Below are 27,128 nucleotides of genomic sequence, written 5' to 3' on the forward strand. Positions count from 1 at the left end.
TTTAAAGCTAAAATCCTCCCAGAATAATAAATGTACAAAGTCTAGATAATTATAAAGCATGTCACATAGTCATGCACATAGCTTGAGCAGACACCTAGAATGTTCTTTATCTCTTTACGATGATGACATTATTAACTGTATAAACACTGTTTGCAGAACAAGATAAAAAATCTTGAGTGGATTAAGTAGAAAGACTAAAATTTATTTATTAGATTTAAGGGAAGTTAAAAGTTAAGACTAGAAGAACCAAAACTTATATGCAGTTTTGTTGTTGATAAGATTACAGGATCTTTGAATAAATTTATGAAACCTAGTCTTTTAGGATAAAAATAAGAAGAAATTTGCCAAGAATATGAAACAAAATAAAAGCAACAGAGAAATGAAGATTTAAAATAGAAATTTAATAATAACAAAATGTGAAAAACTTCCAGTTCTCTGTCATAATTCCCCATCTCCCACCCCATGGCTCAGCAGTAGAAATGTGGTTTTACAATGCCAAAACCTGTTTTTTGATACTGGTGGTGGACAGAGCTCAGATAGCCCATTTTGTAGTTTTTTGCTTAACCTAAAACAAACAAATCTGTCATAACAAAGTATCAGTATAGGGGGGGTTAGAAAATGTGTACCATTTATAGCACACACAAAACTAACATTAAGTGATGCAACTGCAGATCATATTCTAAGTACTGTCCTGTATCCCATACTCTTAACTAGAGAACTGTAATATCATACACAGTTTTCAGGATGATTCTGCAGACTTTAATGTATTAAGAATTACATCTCTAGAATTTCTGGTATTCTTACTTATGTGTCTGATTAAGGAACTGTACACTTACTTTTATAATAATGTCAGTTGTACGGAACTTGGTGAACTTAACACAAACAAAATAATGACAATACAGGTGTCTCATTTTCTTATTAATTTTATTTAGGAACCACATAACAACAGCCATAAAATAATATGTAACCAAACAATAATTTATAAGTATTAAGAAGAGTTTTATTGATGGTGTTGCATATTACACGTCAACAAAACATTGATATGTCTTCTTCAGGTATGATTACAAACAACAGTGCTGAAGAAGACATACCAATATTCTGTTGAAACATGCAGTAGTATGTTCCACCATCAACAGAGCACTTCGATATGCTTACAAATTATTGTTTGCCTACCCGTGTTATATTAGCAAAATGTGCTTCTTTACTCAAGTAACAGTCGTAAAAAACCAGCTATGGGAAAACACAACAACAAATATTGAAACAGTGTTTCTGACAATACACTGAAAACAGTTGACTATCAGAAGTGTACAGTACAGAACAGTAGCCTGTATGTACATTTAGTAACTAATAAAAACAACTAACTGTCAGGACTCTATAGTACAAAAGAGTGAGCTGTATGTACATTTACTACACTCTCATAACAGCTGATTTTCAGTTGTCTGCAGTACAGAACAGTGAGCTGTATGCATATTTAGTTTCCTCTTATAACAATTCATCGTCAGGAGTCTATAGTACATAACAATGGGCTATATGTACCTTTAGTTCCCTCTTATAACTGCTGATTGTCAGACATCCGCAGTACAGAACAGTGAGCTGTATGTACATTTAGTTTCCTCTTATAACTGCTGATTGTCAGACATACAGTACAGAACAGTGAGCTGTATGTACCTTTAGTTCCTCTTATAACTGCTGATTGTCAGACATCTACAGTACAGAACAGTGAGCTGTAGTGTTCCCTCTTATAACTGCTCAGACATCTAGTACAGTGAGCTGTATGTACATTTAGTTCCCTCTTATAACTGCTGATTGTCAGACATCTACAGTACAGAACAGTGAGCTGTATGTACCTTTAGTTCCCTCTTATAACTGCTTATTGTCAGACATCTGCAGTACAGAACAATGAGCTGTATGTACATTTAGTTCCCTCTTATAACTGCTGATTGTCAGACATCTACAGTACAGAACAGTGAGCTGTATGTACCTTTAGTTCCCTCTTATAACAGCTCATTGTCAATAGTCTACAGTATAGATCAGTGGGCTGTATGTACATTTAGTACTCTCTTACAACAGCTGACTGTCAATAGTCTACAGTACAGAACAGTAGTTTATATGTACATTTAGTACACTCTTGTAACAGTTGATCATCAAGAGTCTGTTGTAATAACAACTGATGTGAGAAGCCTGCAGTATGGAGTAGTAACACATTGGTGCAGTTAGAACCCTGAACAACAATTTTTAATGTTTTTTAATCATTATTTTAATATTAATAACAAATTAGTACTTACTTGCAAGATAACAAACATGATATTGTCTGGCCTCCTAGACGCTACAACTGACAATCTAAACAAATCCTACACGGAGTGTAATAAACAATGGCATGGCAATCTGGGAAATAAACACAGACAGGCAGCTGCTACATTCCATACTAAGAATGGCATGTAATATTGTAGTCATCACTTAGGCTTATAAGAAATAGCAGGAAGTATCACAATAATTAATTAAACACACTCTTTATCATAACACTGCTTGGTCAAAGTCTTGGTCAAATGCTATATACTGAAACCACTAATATCAAGTACAATCCTAACATCTTTTCTTACAAATTGTGTATTAACAATGACCTCTGCCTTTAAAGAGAATACTGTTAAGACCCCCATAATTTTAACACTTTATAAACATTTAGATGAGAACCACAAACACCTAACACTCTAAATAAATATTATAAATAATTAGTATGATTTCTAAAATCCTGTAGTTTTATTACTTTAAAATTAACCACTTAAATGTTGTAAACATTTTTCAAACTGTAAATGACAAACCTATAATTATTTGTGTTCACTAAAATCTGGACTGATACCTAATTTAAATAAAACTCAATTAAATACAATATTTAAACTTTTAACACAATATTTCTGTACAGTACTTGAATATTTCTCTAACTCAGTATGTTAGTTCGTATTTACTTGCATTTATGAGTTCTCATAATTTTGTCTTTTATGATTTAACAGTTTTGATATTTCTAACTTGAAACTAAGAGCATTGGTTAATGATCATCTGCAACTTAGAACAGCTCCATAGCATCAGAGTTTAATTGTCTGTCACACTTATAACACTACCACAGTGATATATAGTAGCTCAAACCGTCAATATATTGCTCTTAGCCCAACAAAATAACACTAGACCACAACAAGAATATCTGTTTAAAAACAAACTTATATTACACGTTACCAACGGTCAAGTTACTGTCTGCAACCCAAAACAATAGCACATTTCAAGCACTGACTTCTTTAGTTTATGATTTAAATTTGAAGAATTGTATGAGATAAGATATTTTAATATTATTTCTGACAACAGCATAATACAGTCTCACGCGCACAAAGATAGCAGCATAATAGTCTCATACACATAAGAATGACAGTACGATAACAGTCTCACACACTCAAATAGAGAATGACAAACTCACAATGATAACAACATGAAATAGTTTCATAATGATAACACAAAGGTGTAGTCTCATGCACTCTTTGATATCATAACATTTCATGTGTTTCAAACTTCAGATAAAATATATACTTTGTTTCTTAATCGTTTTAGGCAGTCATTAAGCGCCGTATGTGATATATATACATATATATGTGCGCAAGCGCACAAAAACTTACCCACTGCGACTATGAATTATGTCTTCAAAAAATTAACGTCTTTTGAAGCCTTAACCCCAAAACTTTAAATTATGTATATTTCTTTTTCGTACATTGCATCATCTAAATATTTTTTGAGATAAAGAAAACAGCGAAAATTCAAGTCTCTCAGACGCCATTACAACATCCGGGTTATTCGACAGACGGTAGGGTGTGGTTGAATAAGAATCTATCACTAATCTGTCGAGTGTTTTGTTTTAACTCCACACAACAGTACTGTTAACCTTTCTCTGTACGAAATATCACGTATGTTTGTATCTGCTTCCATACAGACGACATTCCACCTGGGTGTGTCCCATAATTTAGTAAATACCATCAAACAACAGCCTGTTGACAGTAATACGACACTCTTCCAGAGTGTTATAACACTGACCACATCCAGTTAAATACACGATCATATCAATTTGTCCTGCTACGAGTTTCTAGAAGTGACCATTACCGAACATTAAATACTTCATAATGTCGTGTATAAAACAATATAAACGCATGAATTCTCCATTTATGTCAAAACTTGTGAACTCAGGCAAGTTAATATTTAGGTAAACATAAAGTAACAGAAAACAGTGCTCTCACTTTCAACAATGTTTGGGATCAAGGATATTTATACATACATATGAAAACTACATCCTTTGCTTTCAACAATAAAACTGCACAGCAGTATATTTGCAGACTTAGAACACTATAAATCGAGTTTCAATACCCGTGGTGAGCACAGCATACATTGTTCAATGTATAGCTTTGTGCTTAACTTCAAAGAGCAACAATAAAACTATTTTCGTTTTACTTTTGCAGTTTACTTCAGTGTACCAGGGAAGGCAGATAAGAGTACCAGGTAACCACTATAACGAAAGAATTCGGTTACAATAGCAGTTACATCAAAGCTTCTTCAAAATACCTAGAACTTACAAAGTAGAAATTCGAGTAAGCGGGGTTTCCCTTTATAATTAATACCAATATGTCGAATAAAAAATTAGTTTAGGTCTATCGTTAGTCAACATTTTCTTCAGTTGATCGATAAAAAATGGTATTTGTAAAAAGTCTTAAGTCGTAACAACCATGACAAGTTCTTTTTTTTTTCTTTTGTTAAGCACAGAAGGCTGGATTCTGTGAAACGCTGGTATCGAAACCTAGTTTCAGTGTTATGAGATCAGGACTGAGCTCTAATGATCGCTCATGAACATTTCTAGAACAATCGAATCATATTTTAATTAAATTGAAACATCTTACCTTAGAATTCTGTTGGTATCAAAGATCGACCACTCACACCTTTTAGTGCCACGAAGAAAGACCTGGAACAGAACATATAATCAGTTGAACCACATTCAAACATTCAACATAGTTGAAGAACGTTCCAACAAAATCGCCCTAGTGCAGAACATGTAACTGAGGTATACCAAATTCGCACACTTCTAATTAAAAAGCCGAATGAATTAGTATATTACTGACACAGAAACCTACATAAATATACTTAATACACTTATTCTGTCTTGGTCTAATGTTATGCTTTATATAATTGTAGTATTATTAGTGCATGAATAAATACACACATCCTGTTTTACGATGTTACATCGATTTGGATTATTCCAATTATAATTTTATTGGTACTTCCTTTCTCCATTAAGATAAGAAAAATCATCTACATTCTTCGTTATTATAAAATATATACCTAAATCAAAATAGTGGAGCAACTCTAAAGTGCATAATGAGAAATCTGTGGAAATGAATCGTTTCTGAATATAAAACCAAACTTTTGGGCAATCTGAACGACACCCCAACCTGTTTCTTGTGTACACTTTTTCTCTGAACCAAAGTGCAAATGCGAACACAAAACTATGCTCGTTACACATCAGGTCGTGTCAAACTCTTATTGCACTATGCGAGCACAAATCTACGTTCATTACATATCAGGTCGTGCCGAAAACTTACTGCACAAGGGGAACAAAAAAACTTAGTTAATTATACATCGGGCCCAGCATGGCCATGTGTGTTAAGGAGTTCGACTCGTAATCCGAGGGTTGCGGATTCGAATCCCGGTTGCACCAAACATGATCGCCCTTTCAGCCATAGGAGCGTTATAATGTGACGGTCAATCCCACTATTAGTTGGTAAAAGAGTAGCCCAAGAGTTGGCGGCGGGTAGTGATGACTAGCTGCCTTCCCTCTAGTCTTACACTGCTAAATTAAGGACGGCTACGGCAGATAGCTCTCGTGTAGCTTTGCGCGAAATTCAAAACAAACAAATTATACATCACGTCGTGTAGAAAACCTAGTGCACTGGAGGAACACGAAACCACGTTTATTATACATCAGGTCGTGCCTAAAACCTATTTCACTTGAGATAGCAATCAATCTTCAAGCGTTCCTTAGACATTACAGGGATCAAGAGCACATCTACTCTATTCTTTAAGTTTCTTATGTCCCACTTTTTGTAATGCAGTTTAATGTGAAAAGAAAAATAACTAAATTAATGTATAAGTACAGGAAATAAAAACTCTCACATGGAGTGTAGCTATGTCAGTGTAGAAATCTTATATTTATTCCAACTGGACGGGCAAGAAGAGGAATTACAGAATGATGCTTTCACTCGCTGTACTTTCTTCAAGGGTCAAGATACGGTGCCAGAGTAGTTACTGTCACCCAACAAGTCTTTCATTTATCATCCTTTGTAATACCTATTTCCCTTCTGCATGGCCGTATACAAAATCAACCCAAGCAACTATAACAAAAGTACGTGAAGTTACACGGATTTCACCATTTGCTAATCACCTCTTTTACATGATATATCAGAAATAACAGAATGCAACGAATAGGGTTTACTTCTGGCTTCAGAAATACACCTCGAGGAAAGTACGAATTCAAACAAATAACAACTTTCCTCTAGCCGTGCATGAACGTCAGTAAAAGTAGCTGTAATTTGTCGTTTTGGTCAAATTTATATCGTAGAAGCTGTGGTTCCAAAACATTCACGGAATATTTTCTGGCAAAGGGCTTTAGTAAGCGCATTATTGTATGTAATAATATCTTAGAAGCTTATTTAAAAATTCATAATACGATATTCTAATTTAGTTGTGTAACTATTCATTGTAGTACGTGAAACATGTTATTATATTAACACGTGGTGGAATAAAAACATAAGTTATATAAATATATTCAACAAACATTTTCAAAAAAATTCCTCTGTCAGTAACATTAATGTTGGCCATAATATTCAACTTATAAAATCCCTCACTGACATAACTGCAGTTCTTTCATATTTAGCTAATTTAAATTAATATAATTTTACTGACAAACTAGGAAACAAAAACAATACAGGAAGCCCTTGGACAAATGTTCGATAAACCCCAGTGGCTCACACTGGTAAAAACTCCTTGTAAACATCCACGGTGAACGCAACAAAAATAGCCCATTGTATAGCTTTGCGCTTACCAACAAATATACATTCTATTTTAAAAAAAGTTGTGTATTTTATGCTCCATTGGAAAGTATTACAAATAAGATACGATATTAATTGATATTTTAAAATGTTTTGTTATCGGGGCCGTTTAACACTCCATAATCAAGGAACAAATACTACACATAACTTGTAATTTTGCATGCAGTTATAATATATTGACCTTGTTGCTGTTTACAGCATACTAAATACAATAATTATGTTTCATTACCAAAAAATATCACCAACTATATAAAATATAAGCCTAACGTTGAACTACTGTCAGTATCTGACTGAACAAATAACTCGCCAGTGAATTTAAAACAAAAAGCACACAACAAAAGGTCCAAAACTCGAGCTCGTTCGAATAGTTGACTGTTCTTCAGGAAAATAACGCGTCAACACTGTGAAAACCTCTACAATAAAACGGCAGTTTCCAAGGCGTCTTGAAGATGGTAGCAATCTTCCCTCCTTTGCGGGAAGACGATCAATAGGGTGTCTAGCCTGGAGAACAGTGGACTTACAACCTACGTCTCACTAGTCTGACATTCTACTTCTCAGACCTTCTTTAATTACTTTCTCGACAAATACGGATACTTTCAAATATTCGAATTTCACGAAGCCCTAAGAAATATTACAGATCAGACAGAGGGCAACACGTCAGCTGGGTTACGTACATATGCAATACAAATAGATAATTTTTTAGATTATCCCTTACTAAAAGAACTTCTGCCATCTAATTTTCGTATATAAACCGTTGCTAGTTTACTTCATAACACTTACTATTAGTTGAATTTATTATCAAACCCTTCATTCTCCCAGTAAAATTTAAAAACCTATATTCCATCAAACATACTTTTTCAATATTTATTTTAGTTTTCCTCTCCATTATATATGTTTTGTGCCCGGCATGGCCGAGCGCGTTAGGCGTGCGACTCGTAATCCGAGGGTCGCGGGTTCGCATCCCGGTCGCGCTAAACATGCTCGCCCTTTCAGCCGTGGGGGCGTTATAACGTGACGATAAATCCCACTATTCGTTGGTAAAAGAGTAGCCCAAGAGTTGGCGGTGGTTGGTGATGACTAGCTGCCTTCCCTCTAGTCTTACACTGCAAAATTAGGGACGGCTAAGGTTTTTCCTCCTGGTTGGGGGTTGTGCGGTGGGCTAACAATCTACTCACTTAAAAAACCAGCCTGTTGATGAATCCGCAAGAGATTGCGGCCCTATGTTCCTTCATGGAATCGAGTGGCATAAATAATAAAATAATATATGTTTTAATGACATGAAATAGTATCTCTCATATTTCTGATGACGAAATAAGTGAAGGCGTCAAGTTCTTTTAGTCTCTTTACTATACCCTATGTTTTCTTAAACGATTTTAGTGACACATTTATCTAACGCTTATCACTTCTTTTTAATCAAAAATGACTATTATGCATATCCCGGGTCTTGAACCTTCGTCCAACAATGAGGCAACAAACGTGTGTTTAAAGGGTTGCCCCAACAGACATTGACGGTAAATTTAAATTGTCTAGCTTTTATAATACTTTTCATAAGTTAACCATACATTCTCTCGCCGGATAGCAGATAGTTTCCACATCAAAACACATCAACCGGACAAAACATTTTTTTCAGTGACCTTGAATTTCCTGTTGCATTCGTAACCCTTTTCCACCCTAAAGCTACATAATACAAACTCACAGAAGTTGCTCATTAGCAAAGGATAAGGAAGATCTTGATATTATTTCCACACGGAAGTTATGAACACAAATTTCTTCATTTGAAAGTCTGGCTCTTGCAAAGTCACTATTGAAGTACCGACACCATTCACTCCTCTGATCAGGTTCTCCAAAATAAACAGACCAAATTGTGAATTGGCATATAAAGAAAAATTCCAGTTCGTTGGCACAGGGTTCGGCATGGCCAGGTGGGTTAAGGCGTGCGACTCGTAATTTGAGAGTCGCGGGTTCGAATCCCCGTTGCACCGAACATGCTCGCCCTTTCAGCCGTGGGGGCGTTATAATATGTGACGGTAAATCCCACGATTCATTGGTAAAAGAATAGCCGAAGAGTTGGCGGTGATGACTAGCTGCCTTCCCTCTAGTCTTAAACTGCTAAATTAGGGACGGCGAGCGCAGATAGCCCTCAAGTAGCTTTGCGCGAAATTCAAAAAACAAACAATCCTTGACACAGTGATCGTATAACATGTAAACAAGCTGAAATGATTTGAAGAAGCCGTAATGTTGATTTGTCTCCACTCAAGGGCTTCAAATATTCTGCAACTGATAATTTTTGTTTTGTATAAATGTTCGCCTAATCAGAAGAGGTACACAAAGGCAGTATTGCAAGTTTTCATTCTTTTCTTATTCTTAAGAAAAAGTTACTGTTGTTTATTTGGATCAGTTTATTAAGTTAACTATCACTATAGAAACCTTAGGTTCTCACTGATCGATAAAACTGTCAGCCAAGCTGGCAGTTCAAACTGTTATACCCGATTCTTACGGTGTAACTCAAGTACACGAACGAAATGGTGCGATCGACAGTTACATTATAGCTTAATTAGGAAAGTAAATTATTGTTACAATATACTTCAACAATGATACTAAAATGTTGAGCCTGATTGTTGTAATATAATGTAATAATACCAGCACAATGTTGTGGATGATTGTAACAACATAATGATGGTTAGGGTTCCATCAAACCTGACAGTGTGATAAACATAAACAGATAAGGTGTAACCGAAATAAACTGTCCATAATGTTGGTTAGGGTTTCATCAAACATAAGTGTATAGTAAATATAAACAGATCACATGTAGCCGCAGTAAAATATCCATAATGTTGGTTAGGGACAATCAAATATGACACAACAGTAAGTACAAACAGATGACGTGTAACCAAAGCAAACTCTCCATAATAATGGTTAGGGTTCCACCAGACTTGAGAGTATATATAAACAGATGCCGTCTAACCTGAGTAAACTGTCAACAACGTTAGTCAGCTGTCAAAGAACACAAACGGTAACATAAAATCGAAAAAAAAAAAAAAAAAAACAGTTCATATATAATTAATTATAATTGTCATAAAACATCAAAATTAGGTCTATTGTATTGTAAAACAATACGTCATTTATGCGGTCGCTTAGGGTTTTTCAAGACGAATAAGAGTGTATGCATAATAACCCACAGTAACCACTGCCTACGACACGCTTCGTTCAATACCAGACAGGCTAATAAAGAACAAACACAGTTCTGGAAGGAACAGTACTCACGTAAGTCGTTTAACTTACTACATCAACATTTTGTTTTGGTGTGAACGCCTTCTGTGAGATGGCGAAGCATGATTATAATTCATTATCCTTTTCATAAAACATTAGTGTTAGACCTATTATATTTTATTACACTGTGTTCATCACCCAATTCCTTAGAGGTTTTAGAAGACGATGGGAAGCCCACCCCACTAAACCTACCATATCGGGATCTAGTCTTAATTTTTTTAAATTCTCTACAAAGTGTTTGTTTGTTTTGAATTTCGCGCAAAGCTACACGAGGACTATCTGTCCTAGCTGTCCCTAACTTAGCAGTGTAAAACAAGAGAGAAGGCAGCTAGTTATTACCACCCACCGCCAACTCTTGAGCTGCTCTTTTACCAACGAATAGTGGAATTGACTGTCACATTATAGCACCTCCACGTCTGAAATAGCGAGCATGTTTAGCGTGACGGGGATATCAACTTGCAACTTTCACATTACGAGCTTTCCTTTTTCCCCTTACCAAATATGACATCGTAAAAACGTCAACTCATTATTCGTACTGGTGGACATTTTATCATTACAGCTCATAGAATTCTGGTAGATTACTACTAATAAAAAATACTGTTCGACCTAGTAAATCTGTTGGTAAGTGATGAATTACGTTACAAGGCTGTTACAGAATACAGGTAATCCGATTACAAGGTAATGCTGGGCAGATGCCTCAGTTGACGAGACCAACACAGCGAGTCATAAACCGCTAATTAAAATAACTAATACGATTTCATAAGTTTGTAATTTGAAGTTTAGACCTCATTCACTAATTATTTTACGTTTTTGTTTTTGAAAAGGTGACTTCACAAATAGCTAGGAATATTATTCAATAGCTGAGCTGCACAGCCTCGTTATGTATTCGATAATTCAACTCCGTACTAAGGAACAAGCGCAGATAGCCCTCGAGTAGGTTTGCACCAAATTCAAAACAAAACTAAGGAACGAATATTTACACTTTAAATAATACGGAAACTGGAAGGGACGGTCGTACTATCTTTCTAAAAGTATCTAAGGAGTAAATAGCTAGCTGAAAGCCGGAAGATTAAGTTATATCTTGCAGAAACCATATAATGCTAAAAAGTAAATTTTCTGAGAAATTGATGGTATATACTCCAACATTTTTCGAAACATACTATACCGAATACGAACAGACAGGTGAACACCCAACTTACAATGCGAACGTCAAGCTTCATTGGACAACACAAGAACTTCTCTCAATCACCGTACCAAGAATACCTGGGTAAGGTAACGTTCTATACAACGTGAGGTTCAGATCTACACTCTTAACAGAACAAAAAAAAATAGGCTCCTAGGTTTCCGCCAGGTGCGAACTATGGTTAATCGATACACGTTTCGCCCCGAGGGTAACATAACTAAATGGCTGCACAATCACTAAATGTATCGACGGCTGTGCCGACTTCCTTACTAATCCACGGCTTCACAATCACTAAATTTCCCGACGTTTGTTCCGACTTCCTTACTAACCCACGACTTCACAATCACTAAATGTATCGATGGTTGTGCTGATTTTCTTACTAATCCACGGCTTCATAATCACTAATTGTATCACGGCCCGGCATAGCCAGGTGGGTTAAGGCGTGCGACTCGTAATCTCAGGTTCGCGGATTCAAATCCCCGTTACGCCAAATATGCTCGCCCTTTCAGCCGTGGGGGCGTTATAATGTCACGGTCAATCCCACTATTTGTTGGTAAAAGAGTAGCCCAAGAGTTGGCGGTGGGTGGTGATGACTAGCTGCCTTCCCTCTAGTCTTACACTGCTAAATTAGGAACGGCTAGCGCAGATGACCCTCGAGTAGCTTTGTGCGAAATTCAAAACAAACAAACAAACAAAACTTTTTTTTATCTTAAAATCTTCGACATGAATAGTTGACCCCACAAATACAAATTTATTTATTTATTTATTTTTGTTATTTAATGTATTATATCTCTCTATGCTTCTATTCTTTTTAAACTTCCATTCGAATATTACTTGTCATTACAGATATTAGAATTAGGCCTATTACCTTTCTCAACATTGCACTATTTCTCTGAGGGTTAAATAAATGTTTCAGTGTTAGAAATATGATTTTAATACTAATGACAAGAAAATTAGTTATTATCATGCTTCGCTATATTGGTAAAGACATTCGTACGAAAACAGTTATTGCCTTTCTAATATTTTACTAATAGTTGATATAAAATTCTCCTGCCAAGTTATTGGCTTTCCATTGGTTAAGTAAAAAACGTCATATGTGACGTTTATCGATGATCATATGGATCGTGCCAAGTATTCAAAGAAAGAAGAAAGGAGGTTCTGATACAGGAGGAGGGCATGGTATATGTTACTGTCAGTTTAGGTTTTACTGTAATATAGCTGTTATTTTAGCATTTAATTAATTGACCCACTTTATCTTATTGTACTTCAGTTATGTATCAGAATTTTTAATTAGATCTTTCAGTTTTTTATGGAATATGTATTTACATCATCGATTTCGCTGATTTATTATAATGCAGCAGTCGAGACAGCCTTTGTTATCAGTGCTTGTTTAGGCCTAACTATACAGATATTTATGCATATCCAGTCCGTCTTGGAATTTTCCAGCATAAATTTAAAAGGATATCTGTATCAAAATGCCATTATCTCGAAATAAGACTTGTATTCCTAGCGTAACTGGAACAAACAGCATTTCTTCTGCAAGCGAAACATATCTTCCAAAATTACCCGAAAATATAGAAAAAGTCACGTTGCCAGTTATTAACAATAGCTTCACAAGCAATAGTTTTGGATTAAATTGCCAAAGAGCATCCATACAAGCCCAACAGTTGCCCAGTGAAAACAGTCCTGAAGATAATAACAGAACTTGCAGAAGACTTGCAACGAAGTCGGGCAGTGTACACAATAACCCATACATGCCACAAGTTGGAAATTGTGATGAAACATCCGATAACAGAAATGTTTCTGGAAAAAAGACCCTAGTTGCCACCCCCGAGCAGGTAATAAAGTTGTATATGCATAAACTCACACCATATGAACGCCATGAAATATGTAGCTACCCACAAGTATACTTCATTGGTGCCAATGCAAAGAAAAGACAGGGTGTTATAGGAGCTCCGAGTAATTGTGGCTATGATGATGAGCATGGTTCATATTTACACGTACCTCATGATCATATAGCATATCGATATGAAATGCTTAAAATTATTGGTAAAGGAAGTTTTGGTCAAGTAGTGAAGGCATATGACCACAAAACCCATCAACATGTAGCTTTAAAAATGGTTCGTAATGAAAAGCGTTTTCATCGACAGGCTCAAGAAGAAATTCGCATACTGGACCACCTTCGTAAACAAGATAAAGACAATGGCATGAACATTGTTTACATGCTAGAGATCTTTACATTCCGCAACCATACATGTATAACGTTTGAATTGCTAAGTATTAATTTGTACGAGCTCTTGAAAAAGAACAAGTTTCAGGGATTTAGTTTGCAGCTAGTTCGTAAGTTTGCACATTCATTACTTCAGTGCTTAGATGTTTTACAACGGAATAAAGTAATTCATTGCGATCTGAAGCCAGAGAATGTATTGCTTAAACAGCAAGGTCGTAGTGGGATTAAAGTGATTGATTTTGGATCCAGTTGCTACGAACATCAAAGAGTGTACTCTTACATTCAGTCGCGATTCTACAGAGCTCCAGAAGTGATCCTAGGGGCTAAATATGGCTAGCGCAGATAGCCCTCTGGTAGCTTTGTGCGAAATTCAAAAACAAACAAACAAACACTAAATATATCGACGGCTGTGCTGATTTCTTTACTAATCCACGACTTTACCATCACTAAATGTCCCGACGGCTGTGCTGATTTCCTTACTAATCCACGACTTTACCATCACTAAATGTGCCGACGGTTGTGCTGATTTCTTTACTAATCCACGACTTTACCATCACTAAATGTGCCGACGGCTGTGCTGATTTCCTTACTAATCCACGACTTTACCATCACTAAATGTGCCGACGGTTGTGCTGACTTCCTTACTGATCCACGGCTTCACAAGCAATAAATGTATCGATGGCTGTGCTGACTTCCTTACTAATCCACGACTTCACAATCACTAAATAAACTGACGGCTGTGCTGATTTCCTTACTAATCCACGGCTTCACAATAAATAAATGTATCAATGGCTGTGCTGACTTTCTTACTAATCCACGGCTTCCCAACAGTTAAATGTAACGATGGCTGTGCTAGCTTCCTTACTAATCCACGGCTTCACAATCATTAAATATGTCGACGGCTGTGCTGACTTTCTTACTAATACACGGCTTCACAATCACTAAATGTATCAACGTCTATGTTGACTTCCTGACTAGTCTGTGGTTTCATAACTGTTATATATATCAACGATTTTGATAACTTTTTACTAATTCATGAATTAATACATTTAGCTTTAATTTAATTTAATCTGGATGTATACCACATGATATATATTTGAATCCTCGTTACACTAAACATGCTCGCTCTTTCAGCCGTGTGAGCGTTTAAATGTTACGGTCAATCCTACTATTCGTTGGTAAAAGAGTAGCCCAAGAGTTGGTGGTGGGTGTTGATGACTAGCTGCCTTCCCTCTAGTCTTATACTGCTAATTTAGGGACGGCTAGTGCATATAGCCCTCGTATAGTTTTGCGCGAAATTCAAACCTAATACACCTAAGTTATACGGACAGAATTCAACAAGTATCACCGATGATGTAAACAAAAATGATTAATTTGCCAAGGAAAGAGAATAATAAACGGCCATACAAATTATGCCTTCACTAGTACAAGCTGCCTGTGTTAAGTGTGCAGGTTGTAATTGTTAGCGATTTATTATCCAAAGGAGACGCAGGTCAAGGGCATTTTAAAGCTGCAGGTCAAAATGTTCGACATGAAGGCAGTCGCCGTCGGTCAACATATTTTTATAGTTTTGTCAACTGGATCGATCCTGGTTTTGCCTTGTGATGTTTTGGACTGAATGACAGAAGCTAGACAGATAGCCTCGTTGCTTTGCGCCATAAAACACCTAACGCAAGTTGATAAAATTTAACACAAGCTACAGATGTCTTCATAGAGATAACAGAACCACCAACAGATGGACTATTTCAGTCCATTTTCAACTTTAGGTTATCAATTTTTCTTTACAACGAAAACTTTGCACGACTTCTAGTGACCTCCTTGTATTTTTTGCTAGAACTCCCAACATGGAGAAAATTGTCAGTTGTCTTCAATGTAAGTTTTTTGCCCAAGTTTCTCTGTTGCACGAGGCACAGCAAGTCCAAATGGTTAGAGCGCTCGACTCGTATTTTGACAGTTGCGGGTTCGAATCCCTGTCACAACAAACATGCTCGTTCTTTCAACCGTGGGGGCGTTATACTATGACAATATTCATTGATAAAAGAGTGGCCCAAAAGTTGGCAGTGAGTGGTATTGAGTAGCTACCTTCTCTCTAGTCTTACACTGCTAAATTAGAAACAGCTAGCGCAGATATCCCTCGTGTAGCATTGTGATGTTTTGGACTGAATGACAGAAGCTAGACAGATAGCCTCGTTGCTTTGCGCCATAAAACACCTAACGCAAGTTGATAAAACTTAACACAAGCTACAGATGTCTTCATAGAGATAACAGAACCACCAACAGATGGACTAGTTCAGTCCATTTTCAACTTTAGGTTATCAATTTTTTCTTTACAACGAAAACTTTGCACGACTTCTAGTGACCTCCTTGTATTTTTTGCTAGAACTCCCAACATGGAGAAAATTGTCAGTTGTCTTCAATGTAAGTTTTTTGCCCAAGTTTCTCTGTTGCACGAGGCACAGCAAGTCCAAATGGTTAGAGCGCTCGACTCGTATTTTGACAGTTGCGGTTCGAATCCCTGTCACAACAAACATGCTCGTTCTTTCAACCGTGGGGGCGTTATACTATGACAATATTCATTGATAAAAGAGTGGCCCAAAAGTTGGCAGTGAGTGGTATTGAGTAGCTACCTTCTCTCTAGTCTTACACTGCTAAATTAGAAACAGCTAGCGCAGATATCCCTCGTGTAGCATTGCGCGAAATTTAAAAAAAACAAACGAACAAACTATTTGCACGGCGAGAATACCCCAATGTGGTAATGTTCTCCATTATACCCAAGGTTTACTAAAAACGACGTCACGTGACAACAGACAAGAATATTCAGTATCAAGTTTTCGAGAAGTCTTTCAGTCATTTCAGAATATCCATAAATACAGTTAATTAAAAAAATCAACTGTAATCGAGGTTCGTTTACCTAATCCATAGTTACAAGTCCACGACTTACGCCAGTTGCTTATACATTCTCGAACTCAAACACAGTTACTTTAAAATGCTGTATACGCCACCTGGCGTGCTTGCAACTAATTATGTTGATCATGCAAAGAAAAATAATACGCAAAACAGTATATCGACAACCGTTCAATTACAAATAGTTGAAGACGGTGGTTGATTTATTGAGATTCAAGTCACGAAACCCTGACGTTTATTCAAAACATAGATACACAATTTTACTTCTGTGCTAGTCTATACGGCTTTCATGGAGGGCTTTGTGTGTATCAATTCCTCTCGGTGGTAATTACATCGTAAGTGATACTGTAGTCGTAAGTCATTTTCACAGGACTATCGGTCATCGACTGATTTCATACGTCTTTTCGCTACAATTAATGCTACATTTAACGTGTTTCTAACATAATTTTAAAACATCATAAAATTACATCCACTGTGGTTGGAATTGGTTGAAAAGAATGGTTAGTTTTACAAACAAATAGGTCTTTATAGGATCACTGGAAATCCTACTAGTAAGATGCCACAACTGTAACATCTCGTTCTAGTTTTGAAACCTGTATTTTATCAAAAGTTTTTCAGGCACAAAATACTTTACTTCACCGTCATCGTTGGAAGATACCAACTACCCCATACTGAGGATAACGCTATTAAAGTTATGGCTTCTACTGAAAAGAAAAATATTTAGTTAGAATAAAAACGTACACAAAACTATTACCTACTATTAATATCTCAAATATATTAATTAATTAATTATCAATATTCATATTTTGAATATTATGCCATTAACGCATACTGCACCATAAATAATTTTATACATTGCTAATTTTGGACACAAAGCTATATATATCAACGAATATTATCGCAAAAGAACGGGCAAAATTTACGAACGATGGTATAACATTGAAATAAACTAACCCTGAGAAGCACAATTAGTTGCGCGCACAGTCCCTCTGTCAACGATAGCGCCCTACAAGTGTAGATCTTACAACAGATACAAGCACTGGCTAAAAACATGACTAAGGGAGAGTTTAACATTTCTAAAATGAACACATGGCTATTATGAGCTAATATTTTAAACTACACTCACATACCCAACAAATCAAATAATTAAATAGATGGGAAGGGGACAGATGTACATGGTTTCGCCATGAGACGTTTACCAACAACGGACGGATGGTCGCCTCCTAGCGAGAATCTAACCGCATGACAGATGTTCGTCAGACAGGAAGTCTGCCATTGTCAATTTTTAACCCACTGATTGGTGAAATACAAAAAAGCTTTTAGAAAGTAAGTGGCTGCTGAAATATCTCATTCGACAAATTGATTATTACACACACATCTGAGTGAAGTGAAACAGAGATACTACATTCTTTTAATTATCAAAGGGTGTCTACAGTTCAACAAAAGAAATCACATAGAGTGAGGGTGAAATTTATACACATATATTCTTGACAGATTCAAATAAGTGTAAGTTGTACAACATCAGGTATACATGTCTTCAATAACACGCTATGGACAGTACTATATATACTGTTCGTTTGACAAAATAAGACAACAATAAGCAAGTGGCCTCCCATTCTGTTGTCTCACTGAATGTGTTGTGTTCAAACGAACAGTATATATAGTACTGTCCATAGCGTGTTATTGAAGACATGTATACCTGATGTTGTACAACTTACACGTATTTGAGCCTGTTAAGAATATATGTGTGTAACTTTCACCCTCACTCTATGTGATTTCTTTATTTTATAAATTTCTACTCTTTTTATTATCACACCAAGCTGGGGTGGTGGTATAAGGGTGTGAAGCTATCCCAAAATGCTTCTCAGTCTCCACTGCAGCACTTACTTACTCTTAAAAAAAGAAGGATCTCTCTCTCAGTTTTTTTATAATCTAGACGACCTCATCCCCCTAGCCGGAAAGAGATTGGCGCCGCCTCTAAGAGCACGTTTTACCCTATATATATATATATATATATAAACTGGGAGAAATTCGCTTCTTCAAAACTCAATTAATCTTTACCTGGAAAACAGAATTTGTTTAAATATTCTGTACCGTTTAATCCAAACTTACCTCACACAGTACATAAAACATTAGCCTGAAAAGTGCCACAGCTTCTATAGAATCTCTACAGGTCAGGTTAACAAAATGTTTATACTTTACTGGTAGACACACATGAACTAAAAATTTAATATGAAACTGAAAAACACAACTTTGGATGACTTATTTTAGCAATAATAAGGTTTGGTAGTTCTACGGTAAACACATAACAAAAATCGTTATTTTAGGAAATCATATACAGGGAATTTAATGTTTTAACGAGAACATTTTACACACACACTAAGTTCCATAGGAAAAAGGAACTTCGGAATTTAAATTATCTCATCATAGGGCAAAGAACTCCTGGTGTGTCCTGAAACACACTAAACGTCTTTGTTCTTCAACATGTCCAGACGTGTCATAGGGCATCTAACTACCTTGACCTTTGATAGTGTAGAATTAAATACCTGTTAAAATCTATTATTGTGCTCGTACAGTACGGGTTTAGTGTGTTACATTTTTACATCAAACCTTTTTTAAGTTAATAAAATGATTTAGTGCATTAATTTTTTACATCAAACCTTTTATTTAAATTAATAAAATGGTTTAGTGTGTTAATTTTTTTACATCAAACCTTTTAATTAAGTTAATAAAATAGTTCAGTGTATTAAAGTTTTACATCAAACATTTTATTCATGTTAATGAAATGGTTTAGTGTATTACTTTTTACATCAAACCTTTTATTTAGATTAATAAAATGGTTGTAAATCAACAAAATCTACTATTTACACATTAAATGTTTCCACCCTTCTTCCAGACCAAAGTATTTACTACATAGATAATGTCTAAGTAAATACCACGCATCGTTCTCATTACCTCACACAATGCTTCCATTTCTCATCTCAAACTGACGATGACTCATCACCCAGCAACTTGTATGGCACATACGGAGTGTAAGAGACACAAGGAACCGAATTTACATCACATTTCTTTGAATATACGAGAGACACAAAACTACTGAAGGAAATATTCAAAGTCCTCAACTTGGCTAGTACTGTCAAGTAAGGCAGAAAGCCGTGTAACCATGACAATGACGCTTCTCGATATATGAAAATAAATTCACCCCAGAATTAAAAGACCGACAGCAACAACGGATTGAGAAATAAGATTATTTGGAGACAATCGTCAATTTCATTGGTCAGTGTTTGGCCAAAGCTTCTGAAAGTATTACCCTCGTCCGTTGAGTTTCTGAGTCATTCAACGTGTGGCTAGTGCCTACAGTGATTGATAGGGCACAAGACTTAATGCATTCAATCAATGAGACTATCTAGTCATATAAAAGCTTTTTTTTTTTTGTTTACCCACAATGTAGCACTGAGCTATATGTGCTGGGCCATCCACAGGTACTGAACCCCAATATTCACTGTTGTGAAACCCTCAAGTTTACCGCCGCACCACCAAGAGTAGATAAGGCATTGGTACAACACCACAGTGTTTGTTTTGTCCTTAAAAGCAATTTATCATAATGAACCACTGTTGCTGTGCCAGTTACAGGAATCAAACCACGAATTTTAGTGTTATAAACCCTCATAATTAACGCTAAATCACCTAGGAGCAACACAACAGTAGAGCACAAAACTTTACATTCTTTACGGAGTTAAAACTATGTTAATAATGTACGGAGTAGCAGTAGTCTACTGGGTTAAGTCAGTGATATTAGTTACCAATGACTGATCGTAATACATGGATGTGGAATTTCAATTCCATGACTTGTTTTTATTATTTCTAGTATAAGAGTCACCGTTACAGTGTTCGTTCTTCTTGTCACTATAGTAACGTGATCGACCACTAAGAAAAATTAATTACAACTAGTGGTAGCTACTGACAATCCAACTGCTCATATTGTTCAAGTACTGCTATTTTTAACTTGAAAATTAATATTAACCGGTTCTATTTATACACAATTAAAAGACAAGAAGGTTTTCTAGTATTCAACTTAGAGTTCACTGTCCTTTAAGGACTGGGAGAATTTCTTATAATATCATTGCTACTTTATGTGACAAGAACTCAGTCAAACCCACGGAACTTCAGATCTGAATCAGTTAAACGCATCTTGTGTCCGAAAGGCTGCATTATCTACTAACCAACTAGTACACGTTTACACCACTTCTAGAGCTCTCAGTTACGGACATTTTAAGAAGCCAGTAAAGGTTCAACTTCAAATACCTTTCAGTTAAACATTAATGTGAACAAGTATATCCCTGTTCTAGGCTAATACTGACGCACCCATCAATTCAAGGTTCAATTTTTTCTTCAAACATTTAAAAAAACAGCAATTATATATCATATATTCCTCAAAGGAACAAAGTATTTAAGATTGGAAGTTAAAATTAAGACGTATATATTTTGTTTCTACATTTCACACCGTTCAGTTTTAATACTGTCATATGAAAACGGGTAAAACAATAACTATGGTTCCCTGTGGTACAGCTGTAAGTCTGCTGACCTATATTGCTAGAAACCAGGCTTCAACACCCATGGTAAAGAGAGCACCTTGTTTTAACCATTTGGGTGTCCTTGTGCTTAATAACAAACAATCTAAAAAACAATTATATTCGATACTCGTAAATAAAAACTGTTCTTACAAAGGTTTTATTTCACCCAATAAAGCAATTCTATGATGGTAAGGAACAACAAAGGTTTTAACCAATACATCAGTGGTAGGATAGTAATAAGACCAACCAACTAAAGTTTTAACCAATACAACTGTGGCAGGATGGTAAAGAGACTAACTAATGTTGTAACCAATAAAGCATATGTACGATGGTAGAGACCAACCAACTAATATTTTAACCAATATAGTAGTGATAGGATGGTAAAGAAGCGAATAAACTAATGTTTTAACCAATACAGCAGCGGTAGAATAGTCAGGAGACCAGCCAACTAATGTTTTAATCAATACAGCAGTGGTAGGACAGTCAGGACACCGGTCAACTAATGTTTTAATCAATACAGCAGTGGTAGGATAACCAGGAGACCAGCCAACTAATGTTTTAACCAATATAATAATGGTCGTGTGATAAGTAGACTAGCTAACTGAGGCTTTAAGCAATCATAGGATGATAGAATGATAAGGAGACCAACCAACCAATGTTTTATTAAAGTTAGATATGTTGTGTGCCTTAAAAACTTTGAAATCAAGTCTACGCTATTTATTGTTGTTTTTCCTGTCAGGCCTCCTGTAGTGTAATTTTAAGTATTTCTATATAGTCAGGCCTCCCGTGGTATAGTTTTAATAACTTATTTGATTAGGTCTCCAATTAAATTGTTGTTTATAACAAACATTATAACGTCTGTATTTTGTTTTCAATTAATGTGATCCTCTGGAGATAAACATGTTACTAGCAAAAGAATTCCTTCTGATATAAACAATGGTTTGGCCTAATTAGTCATGCCTTTTTATGGAAGTGCTTCAAGTGCATATTCTACATCATTGCCACAAATAAATAAAAAATAAAAGCAAGAAATAAGAAGGGCAAAGATCACAGCATTCACTCTGCTTCATCATATATACGTATATAACGCAAGCATGTGTGTGCCTAGTCTTGACCAGAGGCTAGCATGCAATGGCGGGCAGTGAACTACGAGAAGTGAATAAAATATCATATTAATATGTGGGTTTTACGCTGCAGTGTAAGTTTTGTACAGATATCACCATAAACTCAATACCATTCGAAATATCCGTTTCGCAGAAGTAGAAACTAGGCGCAACGCAGTAAGTTGGCAAGATAATATGTCATGTTAAAGACCTGTTGTCCATATCCACCACATATTAATAGCTGAGGATTGCAAACTATCTGGACCGATCGATTCGCCACCGAATGGCGTCAGTCAACGACTGATGCGGTTGTGCTAACAAAAGCAGATGAGTCATCGAGTCTGAACTAGAGAGGTCAACAAGACGGTGCAATGGTCAGACCGCCAGTCGCCGCTGATAATTTATCTGTGAACGGGGAATCTTCTAATTGAAGAGGTCAGCAAGATAATGATGTAATACACACGAGTTTCAAAGCATGTCTACATGTAAGTCGATCAAGCATAAATATATTTTACTATACGACGATTCACTTTTTATTTTCTGCCACTGTGGAAAGCTTTTCGTAACTATAGCAGCGAAACGGGTGAAGCCAGTGGTCATTGCTACAGAGAAGGTCAAGTTGTCATACAGTTGTTCATTACGAACCCCAACCATTTTAGAGTGCGGTTATGTACCCTCAACAACATTGTATTACGTACCATCCTTAACAATGCACACATTCTTAAATTTCATCCTGACAATACCCTAACGTTTACCTGTTGAATATATCTTTCGTCATATACAGCAATACCTTCTTCAGTTCTGCCCTTGGACCACAGATGGTAAACCTATCTTTTATAATTTGTAGATAATACGTATGGACCTGGATCTCTTATCAGTCATAGCTTTGCAAAGACATGGTGGAATGCTTCAATGCTGTATTAATTAAGCTTCCTTATCATTCCTATGAATAAACACAAGATTTATGAACCCAAACATGGATCGTCATCTTGATAGGTTAATCCTGAAACACCCTAAACATAAATCATCTTCAAACTATATAGCCCTTAATATTAAATCAGTAAACCTTCTTAACCTGGCAGCCACTCGATACCTAAACACCCTCTTGACAGGCGACAGACATAAACATGATTTGTGTTAACCCTAATCACAGTACGCATTAACAAGAGCATCAAAGTTTAAACGTTCATCTAGCCAGTTTATGTGAACTATAAATATCTATTTCCACCAGGTAGTATTTCAAAGTATAAAACAAAAGTCCACGATATAGATATACAACATCCTGTACATAAGTATACAAATGTTAATTACACTACAATCTGGGTGTTAACTTCTAAGTCAAGCTACCTACACATAATGCATATCAAAGAGTGAAAAAGTTATCTCTCATTCCGTTCGATACAATAACACAGAAATTCAATGACTGGATACGTAAACCTAATGAAATATCTCAAATTATTATATGAAAAAGTAAGCAAGGATCATAACTCTTCCAATAAAACATTTCGAGTATTTTTCTTATTAAACCACATGTTAATTTTCAATTAACGTGACCCTCTGATGAACAAGTGCAACAAGAGAAAGCATCACTTGTGGGTTAATTTTAAAATATTCTTTTTCCTCTTAGCAGGTATTTAATCATGCCAAGTATAAAAATTATTTGTAGGTTCTGTGGTATAGCTTTGCCTTCATGCTGAACTATGAAGTGCAGTTATAATGCGCTTTCTAGCGTTTTGAATAATTTCAATTGGTTCTTTTCTTTAGGTATATATGATGTGTATCTTAAAGGCCTCGATATAATTTAAACTAATTTTCTAGCGTTCCGTGTAATTTCAATCGTTTTTCCTTCATAACCTAGATAACATTCTAATCTTAATTTGTAGTAATTATTCTGTTCCTATGTAAACTGAGTTGTTTTTAATAAAACAAACAGATTTTTCTATTTTTTATGTTACTTAAATTTCTCTACTTTTATATGATTGTGCCGAGTAGCTCTAACTAATACCACTTTGACCTTTTAGATATTATGATTATGTTTTATTGCTTTATGTAACCGAACACGAGGTTTTTCTTGTTTTTATTTTTAACAATTTGGTGTCTTTTCTTTATCATTTATTGTGACTCATAAAGTGTCTTCATAATATAATAAGTTTAATAAGACTATGATTGAAGTCGCACGACCTGGAAACCATAGTTTCCACTGCAACTAAAATACCTACCTACTTGGTGAACTTGGCGTCTTCCCAAGAACGTTTCCAACAGTATATTTGAGTGTTGTTCGTGTCTTATACAAATACCAGTGTTTTTATATCGATCCATGCTTTGGCGCATTATTGAAATCAACTTTTTAATGCCGTTATCCACCCTCTTACTTCTATTTTGTAAACTCAATCCACGGTATTTAAAATGTTCTCTTTCGCATGAACACAACATAAAGGTAAAATTCAAGCATGAAATGTACCTAATGTTTACAATACTTGCACTGTGTAACTATGATAAATACTTTTTAACTAAAACCTAGCTTCAACTGATAAAAACTTCCTAGCAATTCATAAATAGTTATCATTAGAATTTATTTATAACTAACAGCATTACCTTTCGTACACCTAGATACTATTGTCTTTACAGAACAAAACTTATTACTTACATATTGCTAAGTTTTCAGAAATTTACCTTTAATACACTTAATTGTTTGTGAAGTTCTGAAATTATATAATATATATACCGACAAAAATACAAGATTTATGTACGTAATTTCTACTGTGGTAACGCAAAATTGACCCTAACGGACTTTTAGAAGGCCCAGTTAAAAACCTAACACAGTATTTTAGAGCAAAACAACAAAGTAAACAACTTAATATCATAACTTATACGAACATACAGATAAAAAGTTTATGGATCCCGCATTAATAAGTTAATGTCAACAGTGGTCGAAAATGAAGCCACAATAATTTTATAATGTACAGTTCTCAATAATAAAATATATGTAACATAATAAACGGAAAATGCTGGTATTGAGGCTAACATCTTAAATAATACAGTAATTTAAGCACTCTTATTGTTTTACATAAAACAACCACCTTCAATTTATTTATTTATTACTCTAACGATTTAAAGTATATGCCTCTTAAAGGTAAAATTTACATATCATCAGAACATAGTAGTTTACTTTATTTGAGTTAAGCTTACATTTATTAAGTTACTTATTGGATAACTGTTTTCTTTCTATCCAGGCTTAAACCGTAAAATGAAATTTCAAAATAATAACATTGTTATTAATATGATTCAACGTTACCGGACTCTAAAGTTAGTTTCTATACCAATTACATGTCTTTTCAAGCTTATACTGCGTATATTTTATAAATTATATGAAAATATGATTTAATCACGCTATCCGTTTCCAAATGTTAAATTCTTGGCATAGTGACAGTGCCAACTTTTTAGTATTTCTCGAGTTCAAAAATCGAATTTCCTATTCTTAATTAGTGGCTATCAGATGCATAATATTTATTATATGAATATATATATATATATATATTATAGTTTTGTACACGTTATATATGAAAAAAATACAAAAAGTAAAGGCTATAAATACGAGAACATGTTCATGAAATCTCAGTTTTCTGTCAATTTAAATCAATAAACGAGTGTAAGCTTTTCGTTTCTGTTATTCAAGTCTGACTTCGAAAAAGTTGCTGCAATCTTTTTTTTAACAAGTTCAATTTCAACTCAAAGTAAGAGTAATTCATACAAAAGTGAAACCCAGTATTTGCTGCTTGTAACTCTAATTGTAAGGGCACTGTAATCGAGATAATGTAACGGGTCAGATACTAGAGATAACAAGGCTCATTATGTGAACGAACTGGAAACTATTCTAGCTATTTAATTAACACGGCTAAATTTATAAATTGTAGTTCCTACAAATTACGATTAACAACTTGAACTTAGAAGTGATCCAACAGCAAATCTGGGAAGCCAAACTTACAAGATACACTTTAAACTTAAACAAAAACGATGGGTTGCTAGCTGAAAAAATTACCAAAAACATATCAACAGCCTAACGCTCACAAGTGTGTTATGATATATTTGTTGATGAGATACCACTTTATTATTAGTATTACTAATACTATGATCATTGAAGTACTGGATATTCAACAGCAACAGAATTTAGCTGTTGAGTTATAGCTTAGGCTTAGCATAACCTTCTTTTGCTACTACATAGGTGTTTTAAAGTACATTTTTCTTAATTACAACTACAGAGGAAACTCTTTTAACGACAACATTCTTACCTGCCTGTTAACAAGAACTACTTTTCTAACGATGTATTTTGTCAAGCACTACTCTTCTCCAGAACGTCTCATATCAATGTTTTCGCATTACGCCGCATTCACAATCCACGCCCAACATTTGATAACAATCGCTCTGAGTGAAGAGACAGACTCGATCCAAGCGTTATTTTGCACACGGCGCAATCGGCTCCGCCGCTGACGTCATTTAATAAACTCACATCGACCGTTGGCGAGTGCAGGAGACATAAGGATAATTTTTCGGAGGATGTAACTTTATTTTACAAACATATTCGTTTGTGAAAATTATACATGTTGCACTTGACTAAAACAAAAACATATTTAAATACAATACCTTAATAATTAAGTGTTTTTTTTTCCTTTTGCACAGACAGAAGCGGTGCAAAGCAGCAGCAAAATCAAGTACGTTTTGTTGTTGTTGTTGCTG

At 35.3% G+C, this 27,128-nt stretch overlaps 1 protein-coding gene and 1 pseudogene across 2 annotated transcripts in view; one reads left to right on the top strand and one right to left on the bottom strand.

Annotated features, from left to right (window-relative positions):
- The window catches only part of LOC143234611 (neuroglian-like), a 77,736-nt gene extending 50,828 nt beyond the window's left edge, over positions 1–26,908 (bottom strand). The window contains 3 exon segments of the mRNA XM_076472082.1: positions 2,286–2,385; positions 4,926–4,987; positions 26,684–26,908. Coding sequence (XP_076328197.1) covers positions 2,286–2,303 — 18 coding nt within the window. The 5' untranslated portion in view covers positions 2,304–2,385; positions 4,926–4,987; positions 26,684–26,908.
- Positions 12,723–14,165, top strand: LOC143234612 (dual specificity tyrosine-phosphorylation-regulated kinase 2 pseudogene; annotated as a pseudogene). The gene has a single exon (XR_013018734.1). The product of XR_013018734.1 is annotated as a dual specificity tyrosine-phosphorylation-regulated kinase 2 pseudogene (transcript).
- Positions 26,909–27,128: the final 220 nt, after the last annotated feature.

This window comes from Tachypleus tridentatus, chromosome 12 (genome assembly GCF_004210375.1).
Source record: "Tachypleus tridentatus isolate NWPU-2018 chromosome 12, ASM421037v1, whole genome shotgun sequence".
In the NCBI taxonomy this organism is placed as follows: Eukaryota; Metazoa; Arthropoda; class Merostomata; order Xiphosura; family Limulidae; genus Tachypleus; species Tachypleus tridentatus.